The sequence below is a fragment of the Lissotriton helveticus genome, chromosome 2_1 (assembly GCF_964261635.1).
Source record: "Lissotriton helveticus chromosome 2_1, aLisHel1.1, whole genome shotgun sequence".
NCBI classification, from domain to species: Eukaryota; Metazoa; Chordata; class Amphibia; order Caudata; family Salamandridae; genus Lissotriton; species Lissotriton helveticus.
Window position 1 is genome coordinate 1,331,787,558 of NC_136059.1, and position 25,491 is coordinate 1,331,813,048.

General features: G+C 51.0%; 1 protein-coding gene across 4 annotated transcripts in view; it reads right to left on the reverse strand.

Annotated features, from left to right (window-relative positions):
* CENPC (centromere protein C) overlaps positions 1 to 25,491 on the reverse strand; it is a 1,220,926-nt gene that overhangs the window by 522,247 nt on the left and 673,188 nt on the right. For all 4 annotated transcript variants that reach the window (XM_078676246.1, XM_078676245.1, XM_078676249.1 and 1 more), the window contains one exon: positions 20,953 to 22,414. In XM_078676246.1, the coding sequence (XP_078532372.1) occupies positions 20,953 to 22,414 (1,462 nt within the window). The remainder of the gene's footprint in view (positions 1 to 20,952; positions 22,415 to 25,491) is intronic.

Genomic DNA, 25,491 nt, shown 5'->3' on the forward strand with positions numbered 1-25,491 from the left:
CAGCTACTGTAAGGGGAATGCTGTGCCGGGGTCTGCAGATCCACTAGGACAGGTGAGTGATCTGAGTACATGCGAGATAAATGCGTCACACACCCTATCCAATGTGCCATTCCCGCAGATAAAAAAATGTAATCTAGTCTGGCCCAGGAGGAGTGGACCGCCATGTAATGGGGACCTTCCCTCCCAGTGGGATGCAAGTGTCTCCAGGAGCCTATTAGGCAGTTCTCTACTGTGAGGTCCTGTAGCACCTTACTTGTGTTGGTGTAATGAGCAGTGGAGGCATTAGATCTGTCCTGTTGTGGCTGTATTGAAGTCCCCACCCCTACAACATATGTAGTGCCTAGTTCTTGAATCTTGTTCCGTAATTGGAGAAGTGTGTGGGGCTCATCAAAGTTGGGGCCGTAGTAGTTGGCAAAGGTCACATCATATGTGTTCAGCCTTCCCCAAAGGAGGCAATGGCATCCACATGCATCCGCTTCTGTCCCTCCCAGCACAAATGATATCCCCCCGGGCATAAGAGGAGTAGGATGCGAAGGAGCGATAAGTGGCCCATCGCGACGCAAACTGGGGCGCAGTGTCAGGGCTTAGAGGTGTTTCCTGTAACATGGCAATCAAGATATGGTGGCGATCAAGGTAGCCTAACACCTGCCTCTTCTTCCTCGGAATGGTTCAACCCACGAACATTCCACGACATTATTGTAATAGTGTGTTTGTCACGTGTACTATCTGCCATCCTCTCTGTACAGGCGGCCTATGCCCAATCGTGCTATTGTGCAATCATTACAAGGACAGGTAACCTTGTGACATCTTAGGAAGGCTTCCACCCCCCCACTCCGGCATCCCCAACTTGCCAGGTATAATACATCCCTTCCACCCTTTGAACTACCCCAACAGAATTCTTACGTCCCCATGGTAATACTTCGATATGGGGAATGTCGATGTTAGGAAACACTAGGGGGACACACCTGCCCTGTGCCTCCCATACTCTCACCCGCCTCTCACCCTGTTTCCAACAGTGAGACCCGGCGGGAAGGGGGCAAATTGCCGGGCAGACTCATAGAGAACATATGCAGTAATCAAGTTCATATATCACCCTTGCAAGTCAGGATAACAGCAGTGAAGTGACCCAGAGGTCTATAAGTGGCTCAAAGTTAGAAAAGTCTTCAGTCCTACTCTAGTAGAGGAGGGGGAGATCTGGAGTGGTCTTGTGTGCCAGATCCCGCTGATGTAGCTTTCCGGTGGCGTTTAAGATAGTCTTCAACCTGTTGCGGGTACTGAAAGAAGTGTTGCCTCCCAAGATGAGTAATCTTTAGTTTTGCTGGGTACAGCATTGCATAGGGGATCTTCTGTAATTGAAGTTTCTTCTTGACTGCGGAGAACTTGCGTCGAGCTTCCTGCACTGATTGAGTGAAGTCAGGAAAAAACGGCAGAGTCCTGTTGTCAAAGTGGACCTGTTTGCGTTCCCGAGCAAGCCTCAGCACCGTGTCTCTGTCATGATAGTTCAGGAAGCGAGCTATTACCGGTAGTGGCGCCGCTCCTGGGGGCGGTCGGGCGGCCAAAGATCTATATGCGCGCTCCACCACCAGGTGAGCTGAGAAGGATTCCCTGCCGAACAAGTCAGCGACTAGCTTTTCCACAAAGTCTGCCATCAGGCTCACGTTGGTGGATTCTGCCAGGCCTAGAATTTGCACATTGTTCCTTCTGGAGTGCGACTCCAAATCCTCGTTTTTTTCGGCTATGACGCGGAGTAATTTGTCCATGTGAGTTAGTTGACTTTTGCTGGTGGTTGCGCCATCCTCCAGGTCGGACACCCAGGTCTCAACCTCCTTTATACGGTGCATGTTACGTGGATTGTGATTTGGGCGTCTTGCGGGTTTCAAACTGGATCTTTGATTGCTTTGCTTCCGTGCGGCCCATCGCGGCGGAGTCCTATTATAACAAGGGTTGACGTACTGAACACTCCTGGAGGGGCTCAGGCGTGCTGATTAAGGGCTGTATCGCAACAAGCTGTGGCTGTCTAGCGGACCACGTCAATGGTGTCTATCTTCCACGTGGTGGGAGGGGGCTCCCTTGCCACTCTGTACTTGCCGGTAGAAGATGTCTGTGAGGGTGGGTAGTAGGTTTCAGTAATTAGCGACAGTCGAGCGCCACTGTGCAGGTCACAGTCTCCCCAAAGGATGTAGTGGCGTAGTGTAGTGACAGGTGTGGCTACCTCTTCAGCAAAAACCCGGCTAGTTACGTGGGGTAGGATCAAGAACACTCCCTGTCCCCATTAGTCTCTGTCATTTATCCTCTGCACTACGCTGGGGGCCACACTGTTTGTTCAGGCCCACAGTATATCGTGGCGGTCGCAGTTATCAGCATAGGCAGGGGGGTGTTACTGTCCAGCACGTGAGTATACAGAGCCACTGAAATGGCCGCGGCCTGGTGTGGAATATCACTGTGCCTCATCACAAAATGGCGGCCAGACTCCTTACAGGTCTTCCCCAGGGCTCGCTATGGTCGTCTGGCAGTGGGGGGGGGGGGGGGGGGAATCAGCCTCGTACCTGTCTCCTCCGCAGGGGCCTCCTGCACCGGCCTGCACTCCGGGATGCCGCCGGTGTTACGGCAACTTCACCCGCCCTCCCTCACATCAATTTCTCACAGCTCTGGGTCACGTACATTCCCGGACAGCTGCCGATGCTTCCTCGCGGCCGCGGTCTTCTACTGATGCCCACAAGTCAGCTTTTTGGGAGGGGGGCACAATGATCGCTTAAGGTGCTGCCCAATTACCTCCATAGGTCTGGCCTCGGGCCGCCTCCGCTAATGCTGCCGTATGCGTGCCGCTGTCGGAGCTCCACTTTTGCCGCCTCAAGCGACTGCAATGTTTTCTCTGCGATCCGGTCTACCACACACTCACAGAAGGCACCGGAGGAGTCAGCAGGGATCAGGGCGGTTAGCGATGGTGCTGATTTAAGCCCTACATACGTTAGGATGGCATTTATGGATGGGTTTCTGCCCGGCTAGAGTTGGAGCCTCACAGGTGCGCGGCCATCTTGGTCGTGCGCCACCTACCACCCTCATTTTTGGGCACCACTTTTGACTGTCTTAAATGTCATATCTAAGATTGACTCACTGAAGTCTTGGTTGTATTCGGTCATAGTGCCTATATTCAAGAAATGAGACAGGAGCAGCCCAAAATGGTATTCACCTATCTCCCTGATTAATTCAGTAACAAAGATTATGGGCAGAGTTGTGTTAGACCGATAAGAGACCTGGGCCCAGTGTAACAATATTGTGTCTGACTTTCAATATGGATTTAGGGCAGGACTAGGCACTGTGGAACATTGCCTAAATTTACAGCTCACAATCAATAAATACACCATGGCTGAGTCAGAGCATGTCTATTTAGCTTTCATGGACTTAAAGTCCACTTTTGACCAGGTAAATCACACTAAACTTTAGAGCATTCTGATGGACATCGGAGTAGATGTTAACATTGTTAACTTTCTTAAAAGCTTCACAGGGAGGTTTCGGCCAGTGTGAGGTATGGGCCTAAGGGAAAACACTAAAGGTTTTTTACTCTCTCAAGGTGTCAGACAGGAATGTTTCTTGGAACCACACGTATCCACTTTATACGAATGGTTTAGCACACCATTTGGTCAATTTAAACTTGGATGTGCCGCAGATTGGTTCTGGCACCGTACCTGTACTACTCTACGCGGATAACGCTCCTTTAATCGCCAGGATGTAACTTGGATTACAAAGGCTTCTTGATAATTCTGAAAACGTTATAAATGGTGTAGAACTAACAGTCAATCACTCCAAAACTCGCATCATGATTTACACACCTACACCAAACATGGGTAAGTATTTCTTTCTTAACTCTACCAAAATTGTACCAGGCCAAACTTTTTCCTATTTGGGTATATTGTTTGATGATCACAGTACATAGAATCAACTGGGTGTAGCAACTGCAGCCACGTTTGCCCAAACTTTGTAGGGTCTCTTTAGATTTATGAAAAACATAGGTTCAAAGCTTATTAAGGGGTTTGCGACTGTATAAAAAGCTTAATGAATAACCGTTGCAACCTATGGCACTGGTGTCTGATGGATTAAATATGTTATGGTTATACAGAGAATTGAAAATGGATGTTTGAAAAGATTGTTGGGGTCCCACAGAGCACAGCTGCTTAAATTAGCCTTGCAGTACTTGACCTTGATAATGTTAATGACCTTATTAGAATTCGACCACTACTTCTGTGGCTATCAATTTGGACAAAGTCAGAGACTGTCCTTGTCATGGAAACCTATCTCATATGGGTAAGCAATAATTATCAGCAGGTTTTGTTGACCAGGTTGAGATTATGCACCTTGCACTTTATGGTCAATCCCAGTCAGGCATCCGATGGCCCTTGATGTGTGTCCGTGTTTTAGGGAAGGTTGCCTTTCTTCCGGCGCTGATATCTGCCAGGAGAGTTGAAGTAATTCAGGCGCTGACTATACAGGAACTGTTTCTACAGTTTAGGGACAACCAAGTAGTCCTTTGTACTAATCCCAAGTTTATCCCCAAAGTTCCATCGGACTTTCATTTGAACGAGCCTCTTATCCTTAAAACCTTTTTTCCACTACCAGCAACTGTGGAGGAAAGAGCTCTTCATAGCTGGATATTAAGGGATGCCTGAAATTTTAGCTGGAAAGAATTAAGACATTTTGCAAATCTACCCGGCTTTTTGTATCCTTCAGTGCCCCCAGGAAGGGCTATCCTCTATCCAAAAGGGGGGATTTTCATTGGATCTCAAGTGCAATCCAGTGCTGCCATCAAGCGGCAGGAAAGCCTCTGCGGGCACAGGTGCATGCTCACTCTTCAAGAGCAATGTCTACATCTACTGCTCTTTTTGCTGGAGTACCTATCCAGGATATCTGCAGGGCTGCAACCTGGGGGAGTACCCACACCTTCACCAGACATTACAGCTTGGATGCAGCCGCTCAAAAAGATGTAGCAGTAGGGCATGCAGTGCTGAGGATCCTTTTCCAGTGACGGTGAGCTCTCTCCTTCATCCCTCCTTCCTTTCTGCTGTAAGTCTGTGCACATTTTATCTGTATGTATTTATATATGTTCATAATCTGACCTTTTACCCATAGAGGATCTAGTTATGATTCTTTTAAAATATGCAATTGTTTACGTATGCAATATTTATCAGTTTTTGGACTATGGTTTCAGTTAGATCTGCTTCTTTGCAGATTGACACTTTGGAGCACACTCTTAGAATTACGTAGGAGAAAATGTGCTACTGACTGCTAGATACTCTAATTCAAGCATGTGAATCTATAAAAGTTACAATACTAGAGTAATAAAATAAGTTACTTATCTGTAACTGTGGTTCTCCAGCATTGAAATCTTTCATAGATTCACATGCGACACACTCTCCTCCCCTGAGAGGATCACCTTTGGATTTTTCCAGGTGTATCTTTGTATATGTGCTGTGAAAATATGAGGGTCTAAGGTTCTTCCAGGAGTGTTCTAGAGGGTGAGAGGCCCTGATTGGTTCAGGAATTACTTTTGGTCTCTTTTACAAAATGATAGAGATGTTACAAAACTGAAATGGGCCTAAGCCTGATTTCTGCTTTGTATTTGTTTAGCCTTGCTATTTTCATATACCGGGGACTCACATCTCAACAACGGGAATGATTCAAGCACGTAATTCTGTAAAAGTTCCAATACTGGAGTAACAAGTGTTTCTAGTTGGGCGAATGCTTCACTAAGTCTCTTCTTTTTTACAATTCAAAGAGTTTTGAAAGGAAACAAGGTTTTAGACCTGGCTGTGGCATCAGTATCTAAAGCATCATAAGTCAAAGTAGATCTGTACCAATTGAAAAATATTAATATCTCTTCCTATTACAAGATGAAAGATGCTGTAATTCTCAGCTGTGGACATGAACTAATTCTCCCTAACAGGCTTAATGACACAGTGTGTGGGGCCAATGATGCTGCTTACTAGGCTCAAGGCTACCTCCACTGGGTTGGCCCCATTGACATTGCTTACTAGGCCCACTGACACATGCACTGACTGAGTTTACGAGCGGTGTAAGCACTGTGTGCAGCATCAGAGGTCTGTCACTAGGAACACCATGCAGTGCATGGGGAACCCGATGCTCTGCACAAGACAAGCTGATGGATGCACTGTGGTGCCACTGACATCCTTTATAAGGCAGGCCATGTATTGAGAGGCCAATGATCGTTGTTACAAGGCCCATTGATGGATGCACTATATAGGGCTAATGAGAGCCACACTAAGATAATTACATGCACCATAAAAGAGTCAATCACGCCCTGCACCAGGCCAAATCATTTACTACAACCTGTCAATTGGAGGGTGTCACTTTTAAAAAGCAAAGATGGTGAAGATCCAGAATCAGCACAGGTCCCTAGTTACAATATAGAATATCGGAGGGGTGGATAGGTGCAAAGTGGTGGCTCAGAAGAACAGACTGTACTGAATTTAGAGTTTAATGTACAGGGCACTCTAGCATGAAGCTAGAGATGTCCTGTTCGCCGTATTACAAATGCATCACAGTTAATGCAGTTGTAATTGAGCAGTCGGTACATCTGCTATGTTTGTGAGTCATGCAAAAAAAATGATGGGTAGAATGCAGAACAATGTCATACATTCACCCCAGTATAGAGATCTGGGCCTAAATGCACAAGTTCCTTACCTTCGGTAACGATATATCTGTAAGAAACATTAGTTAGTGTTAGATTCCTTTCCTTAGAATATTCCTAGGCGTCAGACTGGATTCGGAAAGTTTTCGTCAGCAGTACCTCTGCGCGTCGCTAGGCATTGTCTGCGGCTCCGCATCCGTCGTCGGCGTCGTGATCGCCGGAATGACGTCGTCGGAATACTTAGACGACGCCCTCGCGCGCTGACGTCATTTCTGTACATAGCTTTCCGCACCAATAATGCAGAGCCATGATAGAAACCGACACTGGTGCCATCAAACTAGTGCCCTGAAAGGGATGTCCTTAACCCTAGATATCGGTTCGCAGAACGGGGAGGATGGGTGCGGCGGTAAGGAATCTAACACTAACTAATGTTTCTTTCAGATGTATCGTTACCAAGGGTAAGTAACTTGTGCATCTGAAAGAAACACGTTAGTGTTAGATTCCTTACCTTAGAATAGATACCCCAGAAATACCAACCCCAGTGGTGGGTCTGCGAACCAAGATCACACCAGAAAGTCCTGGAGAACAGAACGGCCGAAAAAGCCATCTCTCTGGACTTGGCTGTCTAGGCAGTAGTGCCTAGCAAACGTTTGCAGCGAGGCCCAAGTAGCTGCCTGGCAGATGTCCTGCAAGGGAACTCCCCGATCCAGGGAGTAGTAGCCGCCGTGGCCCGAGTGGAATGGGCTTGCAGCCCAACAGGAGGCTCCTTTTTCGCCAAGGAGTAGCAAACTTTGATGCACAAGACGACCCACCGAGAGATGGTCCGCTTGTGCACCGCCCGTCCCTTTTTAGCACCCATGTAACCAACAAAGAGCTGGTCGTCCACCCGGAACTGGCGTGTGCGATCTAGATAGAAGGAGAGCGCACGTTTTGGGTCCAGATGGTGGAACCTCTCTTCATCCTTCGCAGGATGCGAAGGCAGAAAGAAGGTGGGCAAGATGGTGGACTGCCCGATGTGAATGGCAGTGACTAACTTGGGCAGTAAAGAAGGACGCGTCCTCAGAACAACTTTGTCCGGATGGACAGAGAGGAAAGGAGGTTTTGAAGATAGAGTCTGGCGCTCACTCACTCTCCTGACAGAGGTGATGGCAACCAGGAAAGCAGTTTTAAGAGTCAGAAGACGAAGAGGACAATGATGAAGTGGCTCAAAGGGAGCGCACATCAGAAAAGTCATAACAAGGTTTAAAACCCAGAGGCATCACGAAGGGAACAGGTGTGTGATGCCCTTCAAGAATCTATTTACAACAGGGGATTTGAAAAGAGAAGGCTGATCAGGTAGCCTTAAGAAGGCTGAAACGGCCGAGAGGTAGCCCTTGATAGCGCCCAGAGCAGAGCCCTGCTGGGCAAGAGACAGAAGGAAGAGGAGAACCTCTGAATGGGGGGCAGAGAGTGGATCCAAAGCCTTTGCTGTGCACCATGCCACAAATTTGTTCCAACTGCAGGCGTATACCGTTTTTGTGGAGGGACGCCTGGCTGCCAGAATCACATCACAGACTTCAGGAGGCAAGTCAAATGGCCTCAACTATCGCCGCTCAATCACCATGCATGTAGGTGGAGACTGGGCAGGTTCGGTGAAGGACAGTCCCCTTCTGCTGCGACAGAAGGTCATCCTGAAGAGCCAGACGAATCAGGGGGGGATCAACTGACATGCTGAGTAGCTCGGGATACCAGTATCTTCGTGCCCAGTCCGGAGCCACAAGGATGACTTGGGCCGGTCTCGCCTGATCTTCTTCAGCACTCTGGGCAGAAGTGGTATAGCTGAAAAGGCGTACTAGAGACCGCAGCTCCACTCGCGACGAAAAGCGTCTCCGAACGAGTGCTGCCTTTGAAATTCTAATGCGCAGAACTGATGACATTGCGCGTTCTCTTCGGTGGTGAATAGATCTAACCAAGGCTCTCCCCACTGCAGAAAGAGACCATGCGCCACGTCAAAGTTCAGACGCCATTCGTGATCCATCATGCACCGACGGCTGAGTTTGTCCGCCCTGGCGTTCAGGGAACCTGCCAGGTGTTAAACCACCAGTGTGATGCCCTGGTGTTCCAGCCAAGTCAAGAGGCTCAGAGCCTCCTGACAGAGGGTCCACGACCCCACCCCGCCCTGTTTATTGCAGTACCACATGGCGGTGGTGTTGTCCGTGAACACCTGCACTACACTTCTCCGGACAGAGGGAAGGAATGCCTTCAGTGCAAGATCGATCGCCCGCAGCTCCAGAAGGTTGATATGGAGCCAGGCCTCCGCCGGAGACCAGAGGCCTCTGATCTCCCTCTCTCCCATGGGGCCCCCCATCCCAGGATGGACGCATCTGTCACCCCTAAGTGCTCCGGTTGGGAAAGGGAGAGAGATCTGTCGCTGACCCAATCGCGGTTCGTGAGCTACCACTGCAACTGGCTCGCAGTGCCCTCCGAGATCAGGACGTGGTTGGACAGGTTGCCCTGAGGCTGTGCGCACTGAAACTTCAGGTCCCACTGCGGAGCCCGCATCCGCCACCTGGCGTGATGCACCAGAAGGATTTAGGAGGCCATCAGCCACAGGAGCCGCAGCGTCAACCTGGCCGAGACCCGGGATAAAGGCTGAAAGATATGAATCAGAGCCTGAATATCCTGAACCCGCTGTTCGGGGGGATAAACCCGAAACTGCACTTAGTCCAGAAAAGCTCAGATGAAAAGGAGCTTCTGAGAGGGGCATAGGTGTGACTTTGGCACGTTGATGGAGAACCCCAGCGAGTGCAGGAGGTCGGCTGTAGTCCGGAGGTGGGAGACGACTGTCTGGGGCGAGCCCGCCTTCAGCAACCAATCGTCGAGATGAACAAGTTACTTACCTTCGGTAACGATATATCTGTAAGAAACAGTAGTTAGTATTAGATTCCTTACCTTAGAATATCCCCAGGCGTCAGTCTGGATCCGGAAACTTTTGCGTAGCAGTACCCCTGCGCGTCGGTAGGCGTCGTCTGCAGGCGTCCCCTGCGGCTCCGCGTCGTCGGCGTCGTGCGCCGTGATGACGTCGCTGGAGTATATAGACGCCGCCTCCGCGCGCTGACGTCAGTTCTTTGTACACAGCTTTTCCGCGCCAGAACACGCAGAGCCATGTGAGAACCAACACTGGTGCCATTTGAAACTAGGGCCCTGAAAGGGATGTCCTTAACCCTAGGTATCAGTTCGCAGAACGGGGAGGACGGGTGGGGCGGTAAGGAATCTAATACTAACTACTGTTTCTTACAGATATATCGTTACCGAAGGTAAGTAACTTGTTCATCTGAAAGAAACAGGTTAGTATTAGATTCCTTACCTTAGAATAGATACCCCAGCAATACCAACCCCGGTGGTGGGTCTGCGAACCAATACAACCTACACCAGAAAGTCCTGGAGGACCGAACGGCCAAAGAAGCCATCCCTCCGGACTTGACTGTCCAGGCAGTAGTGCCTCGCAAAGGTGTGCAGCGAGGCCCACGTAGCCGCCTGGCAAATGTCCTGCAAAGGGACTCCCCGGCCCAGGGCAGTAGTAGCCGCCGTAGCCCGAGTGGAATGGGCCCTCAGCCCAACAGGAGGCTCCTTCCGAGCCAAAGAGTAGCATGCTTTGATGCACAGGACGACCCACCGAGAGATGGTCCGTTTCTGTACCGCCCTTCCCTTCTTCTCACCCACGTAGCCAACAAACAGTTGGTCATCCACCCGGAACTGGCGTGTGCGATCCATATAGAATGAAAGCGCACGTTTTGGGTCCAGACGATGGAGCCGCTCTTCATCCTTTGAAGGATGCGGAGGCGGGAAGAAGGAGGGCAAGGTGATGGACTGCCCAATGTGAAAAGCAGAGACTACCTTGGGCAGGAAAGAAGGTCTAGTCCGAAGAACCACCTTATCAGGATGAACAGACAAGAAAGGAGGTTGAATAGAAAGAGCCTGGAGCTCACTCACTCTCCTGGCAGAGGTGATGGCTACCAGGAAGGCCGTCTTTAAGGTGAGAAGACGGAGAGGACAGGAATGAAGGGGCTCAAAGGGAGCGCACATCAGGAAAGTCAAAACCAAGTTCAAGTCCCACTGAGGCATCACGAACGGAGTTGGAGGATACATGTGCGTGATGCCCTTCAAGAATCTTAACACAATAGGGGACTTGAACAAAGATGGCTGATCAGGTAGCCTCAAGAAGGCGGAAAGGGCAGAAAGATAGCCCTTGATAGTGCCCAGAGCAGAGCCCTGCTGGGCAAGGGAAAGGAGGAAGAGGAGAACCTCAGACAGAGGGGCAGAAAGGGGATCCACAGCCTTTGCTGTGCACCATGCCACAAATCTGTTCCACCGGCAGGCGTATACCGACTTTGTGGAGGGACGCCTGGCTGCCAGAATAACATCACAGACTTCAGGAGGCAAGTCAAATGGCCTCAACTGTCGCCGCTCAATCTCCACGCATGGAGGTGGAGACTGGACAGGTTCGGGTGGAGGACCGTCCCCTGCTGCTGCGACAGAAGGTCCTCCTGAAGGGGCAGGCGGAACGAGGGACCGACTGTCATGCTGAGTAGCTCGGGATACCAGTATCTTCGAGCCCAGTCCGGAGCCACAAGGATAACTTGGGCCCGGTCGCGCCTGATCTTCTTCAGCACTCTGGGCAGAAGTGGTATAGGCGGAAAGGCGTACAACAGACCGCAACTCCACTCGCGCCGAAAGGCGTCGCCGAGCGAGTGCCGTCTTGGAAACTCCAACGCGCAGAACTGATGACATTGCGCGTTCTCTTCTGTGGCGAATAGATCTAACCAAGGCTCTCCCCATTGCTGAAAGAGGCCTCTCGCCACATCCGAGTTCAGACGCCATTCGTGATCCACCGAGCACCGACGGCTGAGTTCGTCCGCCCTGGCGTTCAGAGAACCTGCCAGGTGTTGAACCGTCAGAGTCACGCCCTGACGTGCCAGCCATTGCCAGAGGCGCAGAGCCTCTTGGCAAAGGGTCCACGACCCCACACCGCCCTGTTTGTTGCAGTACCACATGGCGGTGGTGTTGTCCGTGAACACCTGCACTACACTCCCGTCGACAAAGGGGAGGAATGCCTTCAGTGCTAGGCGGATCGCCCGCAGCTCCAACATGTTGATATGGAGCCGGGACTCCGCCGGAGACCAGAGGCCTCTGATCTCCGCCTCTCCCAAGTGGCCACCCCAGCCTTGGAGGGACGCGTCCGTCACAACCACGTGCTCCGGTTGGGGAAGGGAGAGGGATCTGCCCCTGACCCAATCGCGGTCCGTAAGCCACCACTGCAACTGTCTCGCAGTGCCCTCCGAGATCAGGACATGGTCGGATAGGTTGCCCTGATGCTGGGCCCACTGAAACTTCAGGTCCCACTGCAGAGCCCGCATCCGCCATCTGGCGTGATGCACCAGAAGGATGCAGGAGGCCATCAGCCCCAGAAGCCGCAGCGTCAACCTGACCGAAACCCGGGATAACGGCTGAAAGATGGGAATCAGAGCCTGAATATCCCGGACCCGCCGTTCCGGAGGATAAACCCGAAACTGCGCCGAGTCGAGAACCGCTCCGATGAAAAGGAGCTTTTGAGAGGGACACAGGTGTGATTTCGGCACATTGATGGAAAACCCCAGCTCGTGCAGGAGGTCTGCCGTCATCTGAAGGTGGTGGACGACTGTCTGGGGCGAGCCCGCCTTCAACAGCCAGTCGTCGAGGTAGGGGAAGACTGAAACCCCTAACCGGCGCAGATGAGCTGCGACCACCGCCATCACTTTCGTGAACACCCGTGGGGCGCTGGTAAGGCCGAATGGGAGCACGATAAACTGAAAGTGCTCGTGGCCTACCGTGAACCGCAGGTAACGCCGGTGGGCCGGCAGGACGGGGATGTGAAAGTACGCATCCTGCAAGTCCAACGCTACCATCCAGTCCTGTGGGTCTAGAGCAGCCAAGACCTGAGCCAAAGTCAACATCTTGAACTTCTCCTTCCGGAGGAAGCCGTTGACGTTCCGTAGATCCAAGATAGGACGCAGGCCTCCCTTGTCCTTCTTGGGTACCAGAAAGTAGTGGGAGTAGCAACCACACCCTACTTCTGGCCCAGGAATGCGCTCGATGGCCCCCATGGCCAAGAGGGCCGTAACTTCCTCCTGCAGAAGTGTCAAGTGGTCCTCCGACACACGGTGGTTCTGCGGTGGCATGGCTGGAGGAGTGGACTCGAAGGGGAGGGCATAGCCCCTTCGGACAAGCTGCAGCACCCACCTGTCCGATGTTATCGCGCGCCAGCGGGAGTGGTGATGGCGAACCCTGCCACCCACTGGCGTCACGTGAGCCCGAAAGCTCGGACTAGGAAGGCTTGGATGCCGCAGCGGAGGGAGGCGTGGACTGACCACGACGCTGGCCTCTACCGCAACCACGGCGGAAACCACGGGCGCCACCGCGCTGGGGAGCGCTCTGCGCCGCGTGGCTGGCAGCACGTGTGGGACCTCCCCTCCCTTGGCCACGAAAGGGCCGAAACGAACCCGTCTGCTGGCGCTGGGTCGAGAGACCCAAGGACTTGGCCGTGACCCTGGAGTCCTTGAAGCGCTCCAGCGCGTGGTCCGCTTTGTCACCAAATAGGCGACTGCCATCAAATGGCATGTCCATTAGTGTATTTTGGACGTCTGGCGAGAAGTTGGCAGATCTCAGCCAGGCATGGCGACGAATCGCCACCGTAGTGGACATGGCCCGTCCCAGTGAGTCCGTGGTGTCCAGACCACAACGGATCGAGTACCGCGCCGCATCCCGGCCTTCAACAAAGGCCCGGGTGAGCTTGTCCCGCACTTCCTGGGGGCATTGCGGCAAACACTCCTCGACCGTATCCCACAGGGAGTGGGTGTAGCGGCCCAAGAGGCACGCGGTGTTACAAGACCGCAGTCCAGCGCTCAAAGAGGAAAACACTTTTTTTCCAAATTGGTCGTACCTCTTCGATTCCCGGTCGGGCGGAGCCGACGGAAATGCGGACTGTGAAGTGGAGGCCTGGATCACCAGACTCTCCGGGGAGGGATGGGTGGACAGGAAGGCAGGGTCGTCCGAGCAGGGACGGTGACGCCTGGCAACGTTCCGGTCAACCGGCGCACCAGAAGCGGGCCTGGACCAGGTGCCCAGAAGGACATCCGTCAGGGCCTCATTAAACGGCAGCAGAGGCTCCTGGGGGCATGACTGCGGTTTAAAAACTTCCGTCAGAATATTCGGTTTGACCTTCGCGACGGGAAGCTCAAGGTGTAAGGCCTTGGCAGCCCTCATCAGGACCACCGAATAGGCAGCACCCGCCTCGGACGCCACAGGGGACGGAGAGACAAACCCAGGGTTGGGCGACTCGTCCAGGCCACTGGCATCACCCAGATCACCTACCCAGTCCACATCGTACTGGCAGGCACGGGATAGAGGGTCCTCAGACCCCTCCCAACCCTCTCCATACTCCTCCTCGTCATACCCATATTCTGGGTCGACGATATAGACATCGGGGTCAACGGGCCCCATCGGCGTCGGGTCCGGCGTCGGCCGACGCCGGTCCGGCTCCGAGTCCGGAGTCGGGGAGGAAAGGGGGGTGGCGCCGCGCGGCGTCGGTGCCGGGGACCCGACGCCGGCCGGAGCCGACGGCGGAGTCACTGCACCACGCGGGGGCGGTACCACGGGTTGGCCCACAGGAACCGACGCCGGAGAGGCCGGGAGACCAGCCGGCGACGAACCAGAGGGAACCAGCGGCGCCGGGGCCGGAGCCACCGGCGGCGCCGGGGCAGGAGCACCCGAACCGCTCGGGCCCCCAGACGGGACCGACGGGCCCGCAGGCGCCGAAGGCCCCGCCGGAGAAGACCTCGCCCTCATAGCAATGAGGAAGGCCTCGATCTCCTCACGCGACGCGCCTTCCCCAGGGACCGACAGGTGTGGGGTAGACGGCGTCGGCGACCCATGCGGGACCGCGGGGGTGGGGTCACCCGAGCCCCCGGCCGCAGCACGCGGGCGTCGGGGGGAGTCGGGGGTGCGATGGCGACGCCCCGACTTCTTGTGCTTACCTGACGAGCCGGAGGAATGGTGGCGACTCCCGGAGCGCCCATGGCGGCTCCGCGACCGTTCCCTCGACCGCTCCCTCGACCTCCGACCGGACCGGGACCGCTCTCGACGCGGGGCCGACAACCGGAGCTCGAGAAGCTTGCGGGACCGCTCCCGCCTAGCTTTTCCAGTCAAGGCCCGACAGTCGACGCAGGACTCCACGTCGTGGTCCGCGCCCAGACACCGGAGGCAGAGTCGATGGTGGTCGGTGACCGACATCATGCGGTCGCACTCGTCACAACTCTTGAAACCGGGCATCCTACCGGCACCGTAAAGATCAATCAGTTAACAAAAAACTTGGTCAAAGACCGGAGTACTGCTCTTCGGATCTGCGCTAACTGGCGCGGAAAAAAGAAGAACTGACGTCAGCGCGCGGAGGCGGCGTCTATATACTCCAGCGACGTCATCACGGCGCACGACGCCGACGACGCGGAGCCGCAGGGGACGCCTGCAGACGACGCCTACCGACGCGCAGGGGTACTGCTACGCAAAAGTTTCCGGATCCAGACTGACGCCTGGGGATATTCTAAGGTAAGGAATCTAATACTAACCTGTTTCTTTCAGATAGGGGAAGAATGAAACCCCTAATCTGCGCAGGTGAGCTGCGACCACCGCCATAACTTTCGTGAACACCCGTGGGGCGCTGGTATGGCCGAAGGGGAGCACGGTAAACTGAAAGTGCTCGTGGCCTACCGTGAACCGCAGGTACCGCCGGTGGGCCGGCAGGACGGGGATGTGGAAATGCGCGTCCTGCAAGTCCAACGCTACCATCCAGTCTTTTGGGTCCAGGGAAGCTAGGACCTGAGCCAACGTCAGCATCTTGAACTTCTCCTTCTGGAGGAAGCCGTTGACGCTCCGTAGGTCCAAGATAGGACGTAGGCTTCCTTTGCCCTTCTTGGGTACCAGAAAGTAGTGGGAATAATAACCATGTCCTACTTCTGGCCCAGGAACGCGCTCGACGGCCCCCTTGGCCAAGAGGGCTGTAACTTCCTCCTGCAGAAGTTGCAAGTGATCCCCCGACATGCGGTGGCATGGCTGGAGAGGTCGCCTCGAAGGGGAGGGAGTAGCCCCTTCGGACGATTTGCAGCACCCACCTGTCCGATGGTACGCTGGTGGGGGAGGTGATGGCGGACCCTGTCCCCCACTGACAACGAATGGGTCTGAAATGCCGGAGTAGGAAGGCTTAGAGGCAGATGCTGCAGGGGCGGGTGTGGACTGACCCTGCCGGTGTCCCCCAGTACCGCCACGGCGGTAACCACGTCCGCAACCGCGTTGAGCCTGGGTCTGCGGTCTGTGGCTGGCTGGACGTGTGGGGGCTCCCCTTCCTTGGCCACGAAAGGAGCGAAAAGCGGAAGTTTGCTGGCGTTGGCCTGGCCCAAGGACTTGGCCGTAGCCCTAGAGTCCTTAAAATGCTCCAGCGCACTATCCGCCTTGTCGCCAAAGAGGCGACGGCCATCAAAGGGCATGTCCATGAGGGTGGCCTAGACACCGCCCGAAAAGTTGGCGGACCTCAGCCAGGCATAGCGTCGAACCACCACCGTCGTTGCAATCGCTCTACCCAGCGAGTCCGTTGTGTCGAGTCCACACCGTATGGAATAGCGTGCTGCATCCTGCCCTTCCGCAAGGGCTTGGGCGAGCTTTGCCCGGGCATCCTCAGGGCAGTGTGGCAGCACCTCCACCACCGTATCCCACAGAGAGTGGGTGTAACGGTCCAAAAGGCAGGTGGTCTTGACAGACGGCAGCCCCAAACTCAAGGAGGAGAACAGTTTCTTCCCAAACTGATCGTACCTTTTGGATTCCCTATCCGGAGGAGCGGTCGGGAATGCGGTCTGGGAGGTAGAGGCCTGGATCACCAGGCTCTCGGGGATGGGGTGAACAGACAGGAAGCTAGGGTCGCCCGGAGCCGGGCGGTGGCGTCGGGCCACGTTACGATCCCCAGGTAGGTCTGTGGAGGGATTGAACCAGGTGCCCAACAGAACGTTGGTGAGGGATTCGTTGAACGGCAGTAGAGGCTCCGAGGAGCTTGCCTACGGTTTGAGCACCTCAGTGAGGATGCTAGTCCTCACAGCCGTGACAGGGAGCTCAAGAGCCAAGGCCTTGGCCGCCCTGTTCAACACCACGCTGTAAGTATCCCCCTCCTCCAGAGCCACTGAGGGAGGAGAGACTAATCCAGTGTCGGGCGAAGTGTCCAGACCACTGGCCTCCCCTAGCTCGTCTGCCCAGTCCTGGCTCAACTGGCACTGCAGTGCCAGAGGGTCCTCAGACCCCTCCCAGTCCCCCGCGTCATCCATCTCCGGATAGTCAGGGAAAAATGATGGTGCCGGGTCGTAGGTGAATTGCTCACCTGTCGGCGCCGGTCCGATGCCGGAACCGGACCGCGGCTGGGACTGGGGACGACGTCGTCCGGGACGGCGTCGTGGGTGACACCCTCGGGGTCGGTGCCAGCGGAGGTGTCGTGAGGTCGACCCGGATCCGGGCCTGGATCCTGCGGGGTCCTGCCGCATCGGGACCAAAGTCGACGACGGCGCCGGGGCCGAAGCCGCCGGACCGCTAGGACTCCCAGACGGACCCGCGGGGCCCGAAGGCGCCTCGACAGGGTCCGACGGAGGCAAGTAAGTCCTCATGGCCACCAGGAAGTCACGTATCTCCTCCGGCGTCGCGTGCAGCCCAGGGACCGGCGGATGTGGAGCTGGACACAGCGCTTGCAGCTCCGGCGGAGCTGCGTGGGCGGTGTCACCGGAACCACCGGCTGCGTCGCGCCAGCGTCGGGGGGAGTCAGAAGAGCGATGACGCCTCTTCGACTTCTTTTTCGAGTGCCTTAACTTACCTGAGGACTTGGAGCCCGACGAGTGGTGTTGACTCGTCGAGCGGTGATGACCGTAGCTCCGCAACCGGTCCCTCGACCGGGACCTCAAGCGGCGTGGAGCCGACTGCTGGAGCTCGAGTCGCCTACGGGACCGCTCCCGTCTAGCTTTCGAGGTCAAGGCCCAGCAGTCAGGGCACGACTTGTCATCGTGGTCGGCCCCAAGACAATAAACGCATCGACATGGGGGTCGGTCACCGACATAAAGCGTTGACAGTCCTCGCAAGGTTGGAAACCAGGCATCCCTATCGGCACCACGAGTCGAAGTTCGACTCGAGAAGAGATCAAAAGTGATCCAAAAAGTTAGTCAAAAAATGACTAAGAGTACTGCTCTACCCGGATCTGTGCTTGCTGGCGTGGAAAAAAGAAGAACTGACGTCAGCGCGCGAGGGCGGCGTCTAAGTACTCCGACTACGTCATCCCGGCGATCACGACGCTAACAACATACGCGGAGCCGCAGAAGACGCCTAGGGACGCGCAGGGGTACTGCTGACGAAAACTTCCCGGATCCCGATTGACGCCCGGGGATATTCCAAAGTAAGGAATCAAACACTAACGTGTTTCTTTCAGATCCATCGTTTTTTTGCTCACCATGCCATTCCAGTTTGAACCCAGCCATATGCAAATCAGTCTTGACCCTGTGCCCAATGGGAACAGTCCAGCCTGAACTGCCATGCCAGGTCCTCCTTGGACTGGAAACAAGCCTCCTAGGACGGGTTTCACCCCTCATAGGCTAGGATAGCTTGACTCCAGTGGCATGGAGAGCACGAGACTCTCCATGGAGTGCTAAATTTATAGACATTATTAGTTTGCCAGCTGCAAGGAAGGAGAATATATCAAGCACGAAACAGTACCCTTGGCCTCCCCTACCACTGAATATCACGATAGAAGAGGTCCTATTAGCACTGAAAGAAAGTGTAGGGGTGAAGCCCCAGGACCCAACAGGGTGCCAGTGGATGTTTATAAAACTGTTGTTGATTTGTGGGGTCAATTTAACGAGAATTTCTAATATGGCTGTGACCTCTGTGATTCCGCCTTCTTGGGGAATGTCTATTATAGTACCAATCTATAAAAAAGGGCAACAAAACCGAATCTACGAACTACCACCCAATATCACTTTTAGATTCTTCTACGAGAATGATATTGGAAGAGTGGACATGCAAACACTCAATACTATTCTCAGTGCAGTTTGGTTTTAGACAAGGAATGGGGACCATAGATCAATGTGTGAATTTGGACTTATTAATAGGTAAATATAAATGAGCTAAAGGTGGTAGACTGTATTTCTGCTGTGCAGATTTGAGTAGTGCCTTTGATTTAGTCGATCACTCTATTCACTGGTCAACTTGCTTACCATTGATGCGCCTAGATCGATTATTTGCTTTCTTGCAAGGTTATACAAGAAATTATAGAGTAAAGTCCACCTAGGTGCACAAGACAAATGCACTGTGAATTTTAGCGTAGAAAGTGGTATTCAGCAAGGTTATGTTCTTGGCCCCCCTACTATTTTCTCTGTTTATTAACCGGGAGGACAAGGCCCTACAAGCAATACAAGCAGATGACCCCAAGTCGCCAGGAGTCCTATAGTGCTATTGTAAGCAGATAATGCTGTTTTGCTGGTAAGGACCCCGGTGGGCTTACAGCGACTAATGAACACCTTTGGGGATTTTATTGCAGCAAAAAAATTGATGGTTAACTAAAATAAACCCTATACAATGATTTGTGGGGCCAAGCAAAACAAATGTAGCTTTTTTTTATAGATAATACCCCAGTAGCTACTGTCGACACCTTTTGTTACTTGGGCATTCTCATGGTCACATGAAATCACAAACGTTAGGGGCAAGATGAGCCCCATGGAATTTTTAGGTTTTCAGCAAAGTTGGGCACCCGACCTAAAAAAAGATATGCTAGCAATTTACAAGGCCAGGGTATTAGCAATTGACACATATGAGGATGGTATGTGGGCCATTATAACAGTGAGGCTCTTCAGACTGAGGAAAATAGTTTCCTCAAGCGTTTATTATGTATACCTACCGCTGCCTCAATAGAGAGGCAGGGTTACAGTATCTTGCAGAAATAGTTACACTGTACCCCTCCCTTGCTACTTTGGCGTTCTTTCTGGATAAAAGATTAGGCTAGTTTCACTCATTTAAGATTACCTGTCCTTCGATAAAGCACTGTGTATTCCTTGGCTAAGTTACATCAACTCCATTTATACTGATTTGTTCAACATGCCAATTCAGTCTACCCCCTCCCGTAACATGACTCTCCAACCGGTCTATTAAAGACACCTTTAAGACCTATAAAAGGGAAGTTTGGGTAAGAAGCGAGGGGGGACAACCAACCGTTATATTTTTCTTTTCACTTGCGCTAAAGGACGGCTGTCAAAGTTTTTTAACTCATGTTTCAAATGTAATGCACCATTTTATATATATTAGATTCAGACTAGGGATTCCTCATCATTTAGTTGCCTTTCCTGCCATGAGCTTTTGTCCCCCAGATACGACTTCCTGTCCTTTGATGGCCAGAGCAAGCAAATCACTATGCACTTCATGCTTTTTTGTGATTTTTACAATAATCTTAGGTGCCATTACTTAAAACCTCTTTAGCTTGTACAAGATATAAGATTGCATATCATTGCCCTAAAATATATGCTTGAGTTAGCAGAACCAGGATTTGCCTTATTGTTGCACTTTTTACTATAAAAGCAATCAATGTACCTAAAAGTATATATTTTTGATACAATAATTAATTTTACGGAAATTGGATGGACGTTTTTGAAGTAATTTTCAATTATGTACTTTTGGCATGGTTATTTATGATTACAATCCTGTGTAATTGCTGTTATTTTTATATCTGATCATAATCATGTGCAATTGTTGATTGCTTTTATGGTCAACAGCACATCTGCAGAAAACAGACTACAACCTGAGGAGGTTGCCATTTGGGGTGGCAGTAAGATCATGGATTTATTAAAGAGTTTATATAATTACTATCATGTGGAATCTGGGAACCAATGACTCTAAACTCAATGCATGTTCTGCATCAAACAGATTCAATTTTTATTGCTAAATGTAAACAATGTTAAAAACTGTACAAAATAAAGACGATATTTTAGGAATAAGGTTATCCTAGGTATACACAATGGAAGGCTGAGCTCACAAGAATACTAAACTATTTAAACGTAGTTAGCCTCTCAGAAAATGGATGTAACAAGTCAACTGCAGCTTCACAAAAATGCAATGACTAAGAAAAAGCTGTATTTCGCAACAGTGGATAAGCTTATCACAAGGAAGCTTTTTATACAATATATACAAGTGTTTATCTGGTATTTTTGAACATCAGGAAAAATACTTACGAAAGTCTGTTGTAATATTCTTTTCGAGGAGTGACTGCATGGATATTGTTATCAACTGTGCCTAGTTTCTTCTTTTCCGATCTTCTATTGCACTGCCCAGAAACATGTCCCAGTTGTTCTGTCTCAATGCTATCTTCTTTTCCGGAACTAGAGTCATCCTCACTATAATCAGAATTGGACTGCGTATTGTTTCTCAGTGTACTTTCTTCCTCATTGCATTCTGAACGGGAAGAACTATTCATATGATTCAGATTATTGCTATTTGGTTTACTATGTTCAATGTGTTCAGGAACTTCTTTACAGTAAGACCTTTTGATATTTTTGACATGTTTGTTAAATTCAAGATCGTCTTGCAATACATTTACACTTTTTTGAATACGTTCTTTCTGGCAAGACACTTTAGCTTTTTTGTCATCTTCCTTTTGTTGAAGACCGCCTGCAACTTCTATAAAGCATTCATTCTCCAAAGACCCCATTCTTGGCTTATCATGCTTGCAAGGACCACGATCCTGTTCCAAAACAGGCCCAATGCTTAAACAATCCCTTCTGTGGTTAATCTTTTTGACTTTTTTGCCATGGGTATAAAGCTTGGGATCCTCCTTCAAATTTTCTGCATCTTCTGAAGAATTTTCTTTCAAGCTGGAACTTTTCCTCCTTTTCTCACGTGTGTTATGCTTAAGATTCTCTTGTGATGCTTCTGGAACATCCAGCCCCACGTCCATATTTTCGATCTGGTCCATACTTTTTAACTGGCCGTCATCTTTATTTTCAGAGACAGAGTTACCTTCACTGTAATTGCAAACATGCATCTTGGATTTACTTCTGATTACTTTACCAGTGAAGCCTGGAGTAATATCTCTTTGCCGTAGAGACTTTGTTGGACTTAGCCTTGGTGTCACACTTTTTGGATCAAACTCTGGTGTTGACCGTTTATTAGTAACAGGAGTTTTGTATGCTGCACCAAAACTTTCTAGTGATCCCTTAAAACTGGATAGTCGTTGAGTTTGCTTTGATGGCAAAAGAGATTTACGTAAAGCACAGACTCTGGACACCATTTTGGGTGGTAAAGCAAAGCCCTCTTCTGTTTTTGGATTTTCAGGTTCTTCCTCCAAATGCCTTTCCGTTCTTTCCTCTGACAAAGGACATTTGTATTTACTAGAAACTTTAAGTATGGACTTTTTTATTTTCACAGGTTTTTGTTTGGCTTCATTGTTCTCTGCTACTTCGTCAATTTTTCGTTTCTTTCCTTGGCTCTCAGAATCATACCTTCTTTCTGTATTTTCACTCAAAGAACCTAACTGTTCATTTGTTTTTTCATTAGCTGTATTTGTTTCCACTAATCTGAGCTTTCCATCTACATCTGCAGGTAAATCTATGTTGCTGATGTTATTGATTTTACCCCACTGGAGTGATTTTTTTTTACTTCTTTTCACATCTTTAATTTTTTTGTTACTGGTTGCCCCTGCAAAGAAAACAACATTTTATTCAAATGATTAAAGCTATGTCACAAACGGCATGCTATATTGCCCAACATGTGTCAACATAGGGGGGTTGTGCGCTTTACAACAAGCACCTTGAACCTCTATAAATATAAACACGAAACAACAATAGGTGGCAGCGTCATTTTAACAATTTTACTTCTTTGTGAAGATAATTTTTTCTCAATAAAATGCCCTCTGGATATTTTTTACAAATGCTCATATCACTTCTTGATATTCAATATTTTTTCAAGCAAGAGAGAAATATTAAGTTTATATTATGAAATGTAGACATTTAAAAAATCTAAAATGGACTTGATGGAATTGTTTTTCTTTTTGACTGAAAAAAATGTTTTAGTCCTCCATATTGATCTACGTTCAGCAAGGATACCCCATTAGTCATGGTCTACACGTTTCAAACCCTAATTCCTTTATAGATTCTCCTCAGGAGTAAAAATCTTTTTTGCCTCAGAGGATTTTTACTCTTCCTATACTAAAGAAGCAGTGACATTTCCAACATAAAAATATTTTCCTCGCTCTTCAAGAAATTACACAGCCCTTGTCCTGAGGAGAACCCATAAAGGAATTAGGGTTTGAAACGTGTAGACCACGACTAATGGGGTATCCTTGCAAAACACAGATCAATATGGAACAATAAAAGTTTATTTTCAATGAAAAAGAAAAGCAATCCCATCAAGTCCATGTTAGATAGCTTGGACCCCCATACTGCATACCAAGAGCATCTGTTGTTAATTTATCGCTCTGGCTGGGGGGCGCTAGTGAGCTCGAAGCAAGATGGCCGCACATTAGTGCTGCTCTGCTGGACGGGGCCAATATCCGCTAATAATCCTGCACTTTTTCTAGCCATCCAAGCACGGGGGACGGAGATTATACATCCTCTGCACCTCCTGCACCTGAAACAGAGTGCTGATTCGATTGCTGCGAAATATCTCCCAGTTATTACTGCTGACGGATTCGGCGACAACATGGTGGCCATCGCGAAACGATGAATACCTGTGAGGCAGCTGGATGTTTTGGAGCAGCATATAGACGTCGACACCGGGTGTTGGGGAAGTTGGGCCCAGACATGCTGCCATAAAGCTGCGGAGGACGCACAGAAAGCTAGGGGCGGGCGGACTGGTGCTGTGGCGGCCTGCTGGTATCATCCCCGTGCGCGCTCCGATTCCGGAACTTCGCTGCAACATAAGTGATAGAATACCTTCAGCTGTCTGCCCTTGGTGAGGACACACATTGGAGGAGGGTGTCGTGGTCCGCCGCTAGTAAGAGATGACGGCAGAGTGACTCCGTATTACACTGTAAGACTGTTATTGGGGTCATACCGCCGCTATTGGATCAAATAATACTGCGGGAACTACGGAGTATGCATTAGTCTGGACAACTGCGGGCTAATATTTAAAAAATCAGCGAAGTGCCTGCGCTGGCCATTTTATACATTGAGAAATCGCACTGGCAGGCCTGTCTGACGGTGTGAATGGCGAGACCCCGCGCACGCTGAGAGAATAGAGCGGCTGACAGTAGAAAGAGAGGGGCCAGGCGTCTGTGAGCGCTGCTGGTGGCGGCGGCATCTTTTGGAATTGCGCTGGATAGGAGAGGTGGGAGACATACGTTTTTGCATGGGACATCTCAATAAAGTGCACCTAAGCAGAGCGCACTGACAATCAAGATGCGCAAGAACAGTAAAAACTCAGCAACTCGTACCCTGACAGCCGGACGTAGTGGGGTGCAGCTACTAGTGGCACAGAGTACATTTGGACAGGTTGTGCAGCTGTGACGTAGTGGGACAGTGCTGCTCTCCCGCTAAGTGCGCACGTTGTGCCAGGCAAGACGATAATCGAATATTAGACCACTCTCTTGTGGAGATAGCGGGATCACCGTTGCGACATCTCCCTAATGGCACCCAGGACTAGTGTTGTGCACTGTGATAAGCTATGGCCTTCGTGTTTGAAGATGGGCAAACCAGAAAAGCAGCAGCAGACCAAACTCTGGTTTGAATCTAAAAGGCAGAAGAAGTCGCAGATGCAGGCCGCTTCAGACACTGAGACTGACCTGGAATCTGGCAGCAATACCAAGTTGGAGTGCATGATGATGCCTATGCAGCAGCGTCTCCAAACAGTCGGCAGCAAAATCGATAGCCCAAATCTGCGCATGGATAATATGGCGGCTAAGCTGGACAAGCATGGCACACGTATAACAGAGGCGGGTCAGCACATCTCCAACGCGGAGGACAAAGTGGAGACTCCTGCAGCCAGATGGAAAAATTACTGGCGGTCATCCAAGCTAATTACGTGGACCTGAAGCCCGGTACCGACGCAATAACCTCAGCTTTACAGGTGTGCCAGAGACCACGAATGCAGGTAAAATGGAGCTGTACGTGGAGGCGATGCTTAAAACCATGCTAGGAGCAGAACACTTCTCGAACATATTAGTAGTTGAAAGAGCGCATCGCTCTCTTGCGCCTATACCCATCCCAGGAGCGCCACTGCGTCCTATCATTGCCAGGCTCCTTAAATATCGTGACAGGGATGCTGCACTACGCCTGGCGAGAGAAAAAGGCACAACCACATATCAGGGGGTGGAGGTTGCACTGTTTCCGGATTTCACGACGGCGGTACAGCAGGCGAGATGTGAATTTCAACCAGTAAAGAAAAAACTGCAAGCGCTGAAGCTGCAATATGCTATGTTGTTCCCAGCACGTCTGAGGATACAGCACGGGGGTAAAGCCAAGATCTTCACCTCCCTTAAAGATGCTTTGTAATTTGTGTGTCAGCTGGAGCGGCAAGAATCTTCTAGAGCCCCCGGTGACGAGGCAGATAATGAAGACTAACGCAATCATCTGTACATCTGTTCAGACTGGTATTGTCGTTTTTATTTACTTAACCTTATGCAGGTAAATGAGATTGTGACCCTGACTCATCAGGCTGCTTCAGGTCAGACACTTAGTAAATGAACAAAGGCACAGTTTAAGTTATGCAGAGATTGGGGGATTGCTCTGATGGGGAGTTGGGATGTATATGCTCTATGAGACTCACACACACGGCTT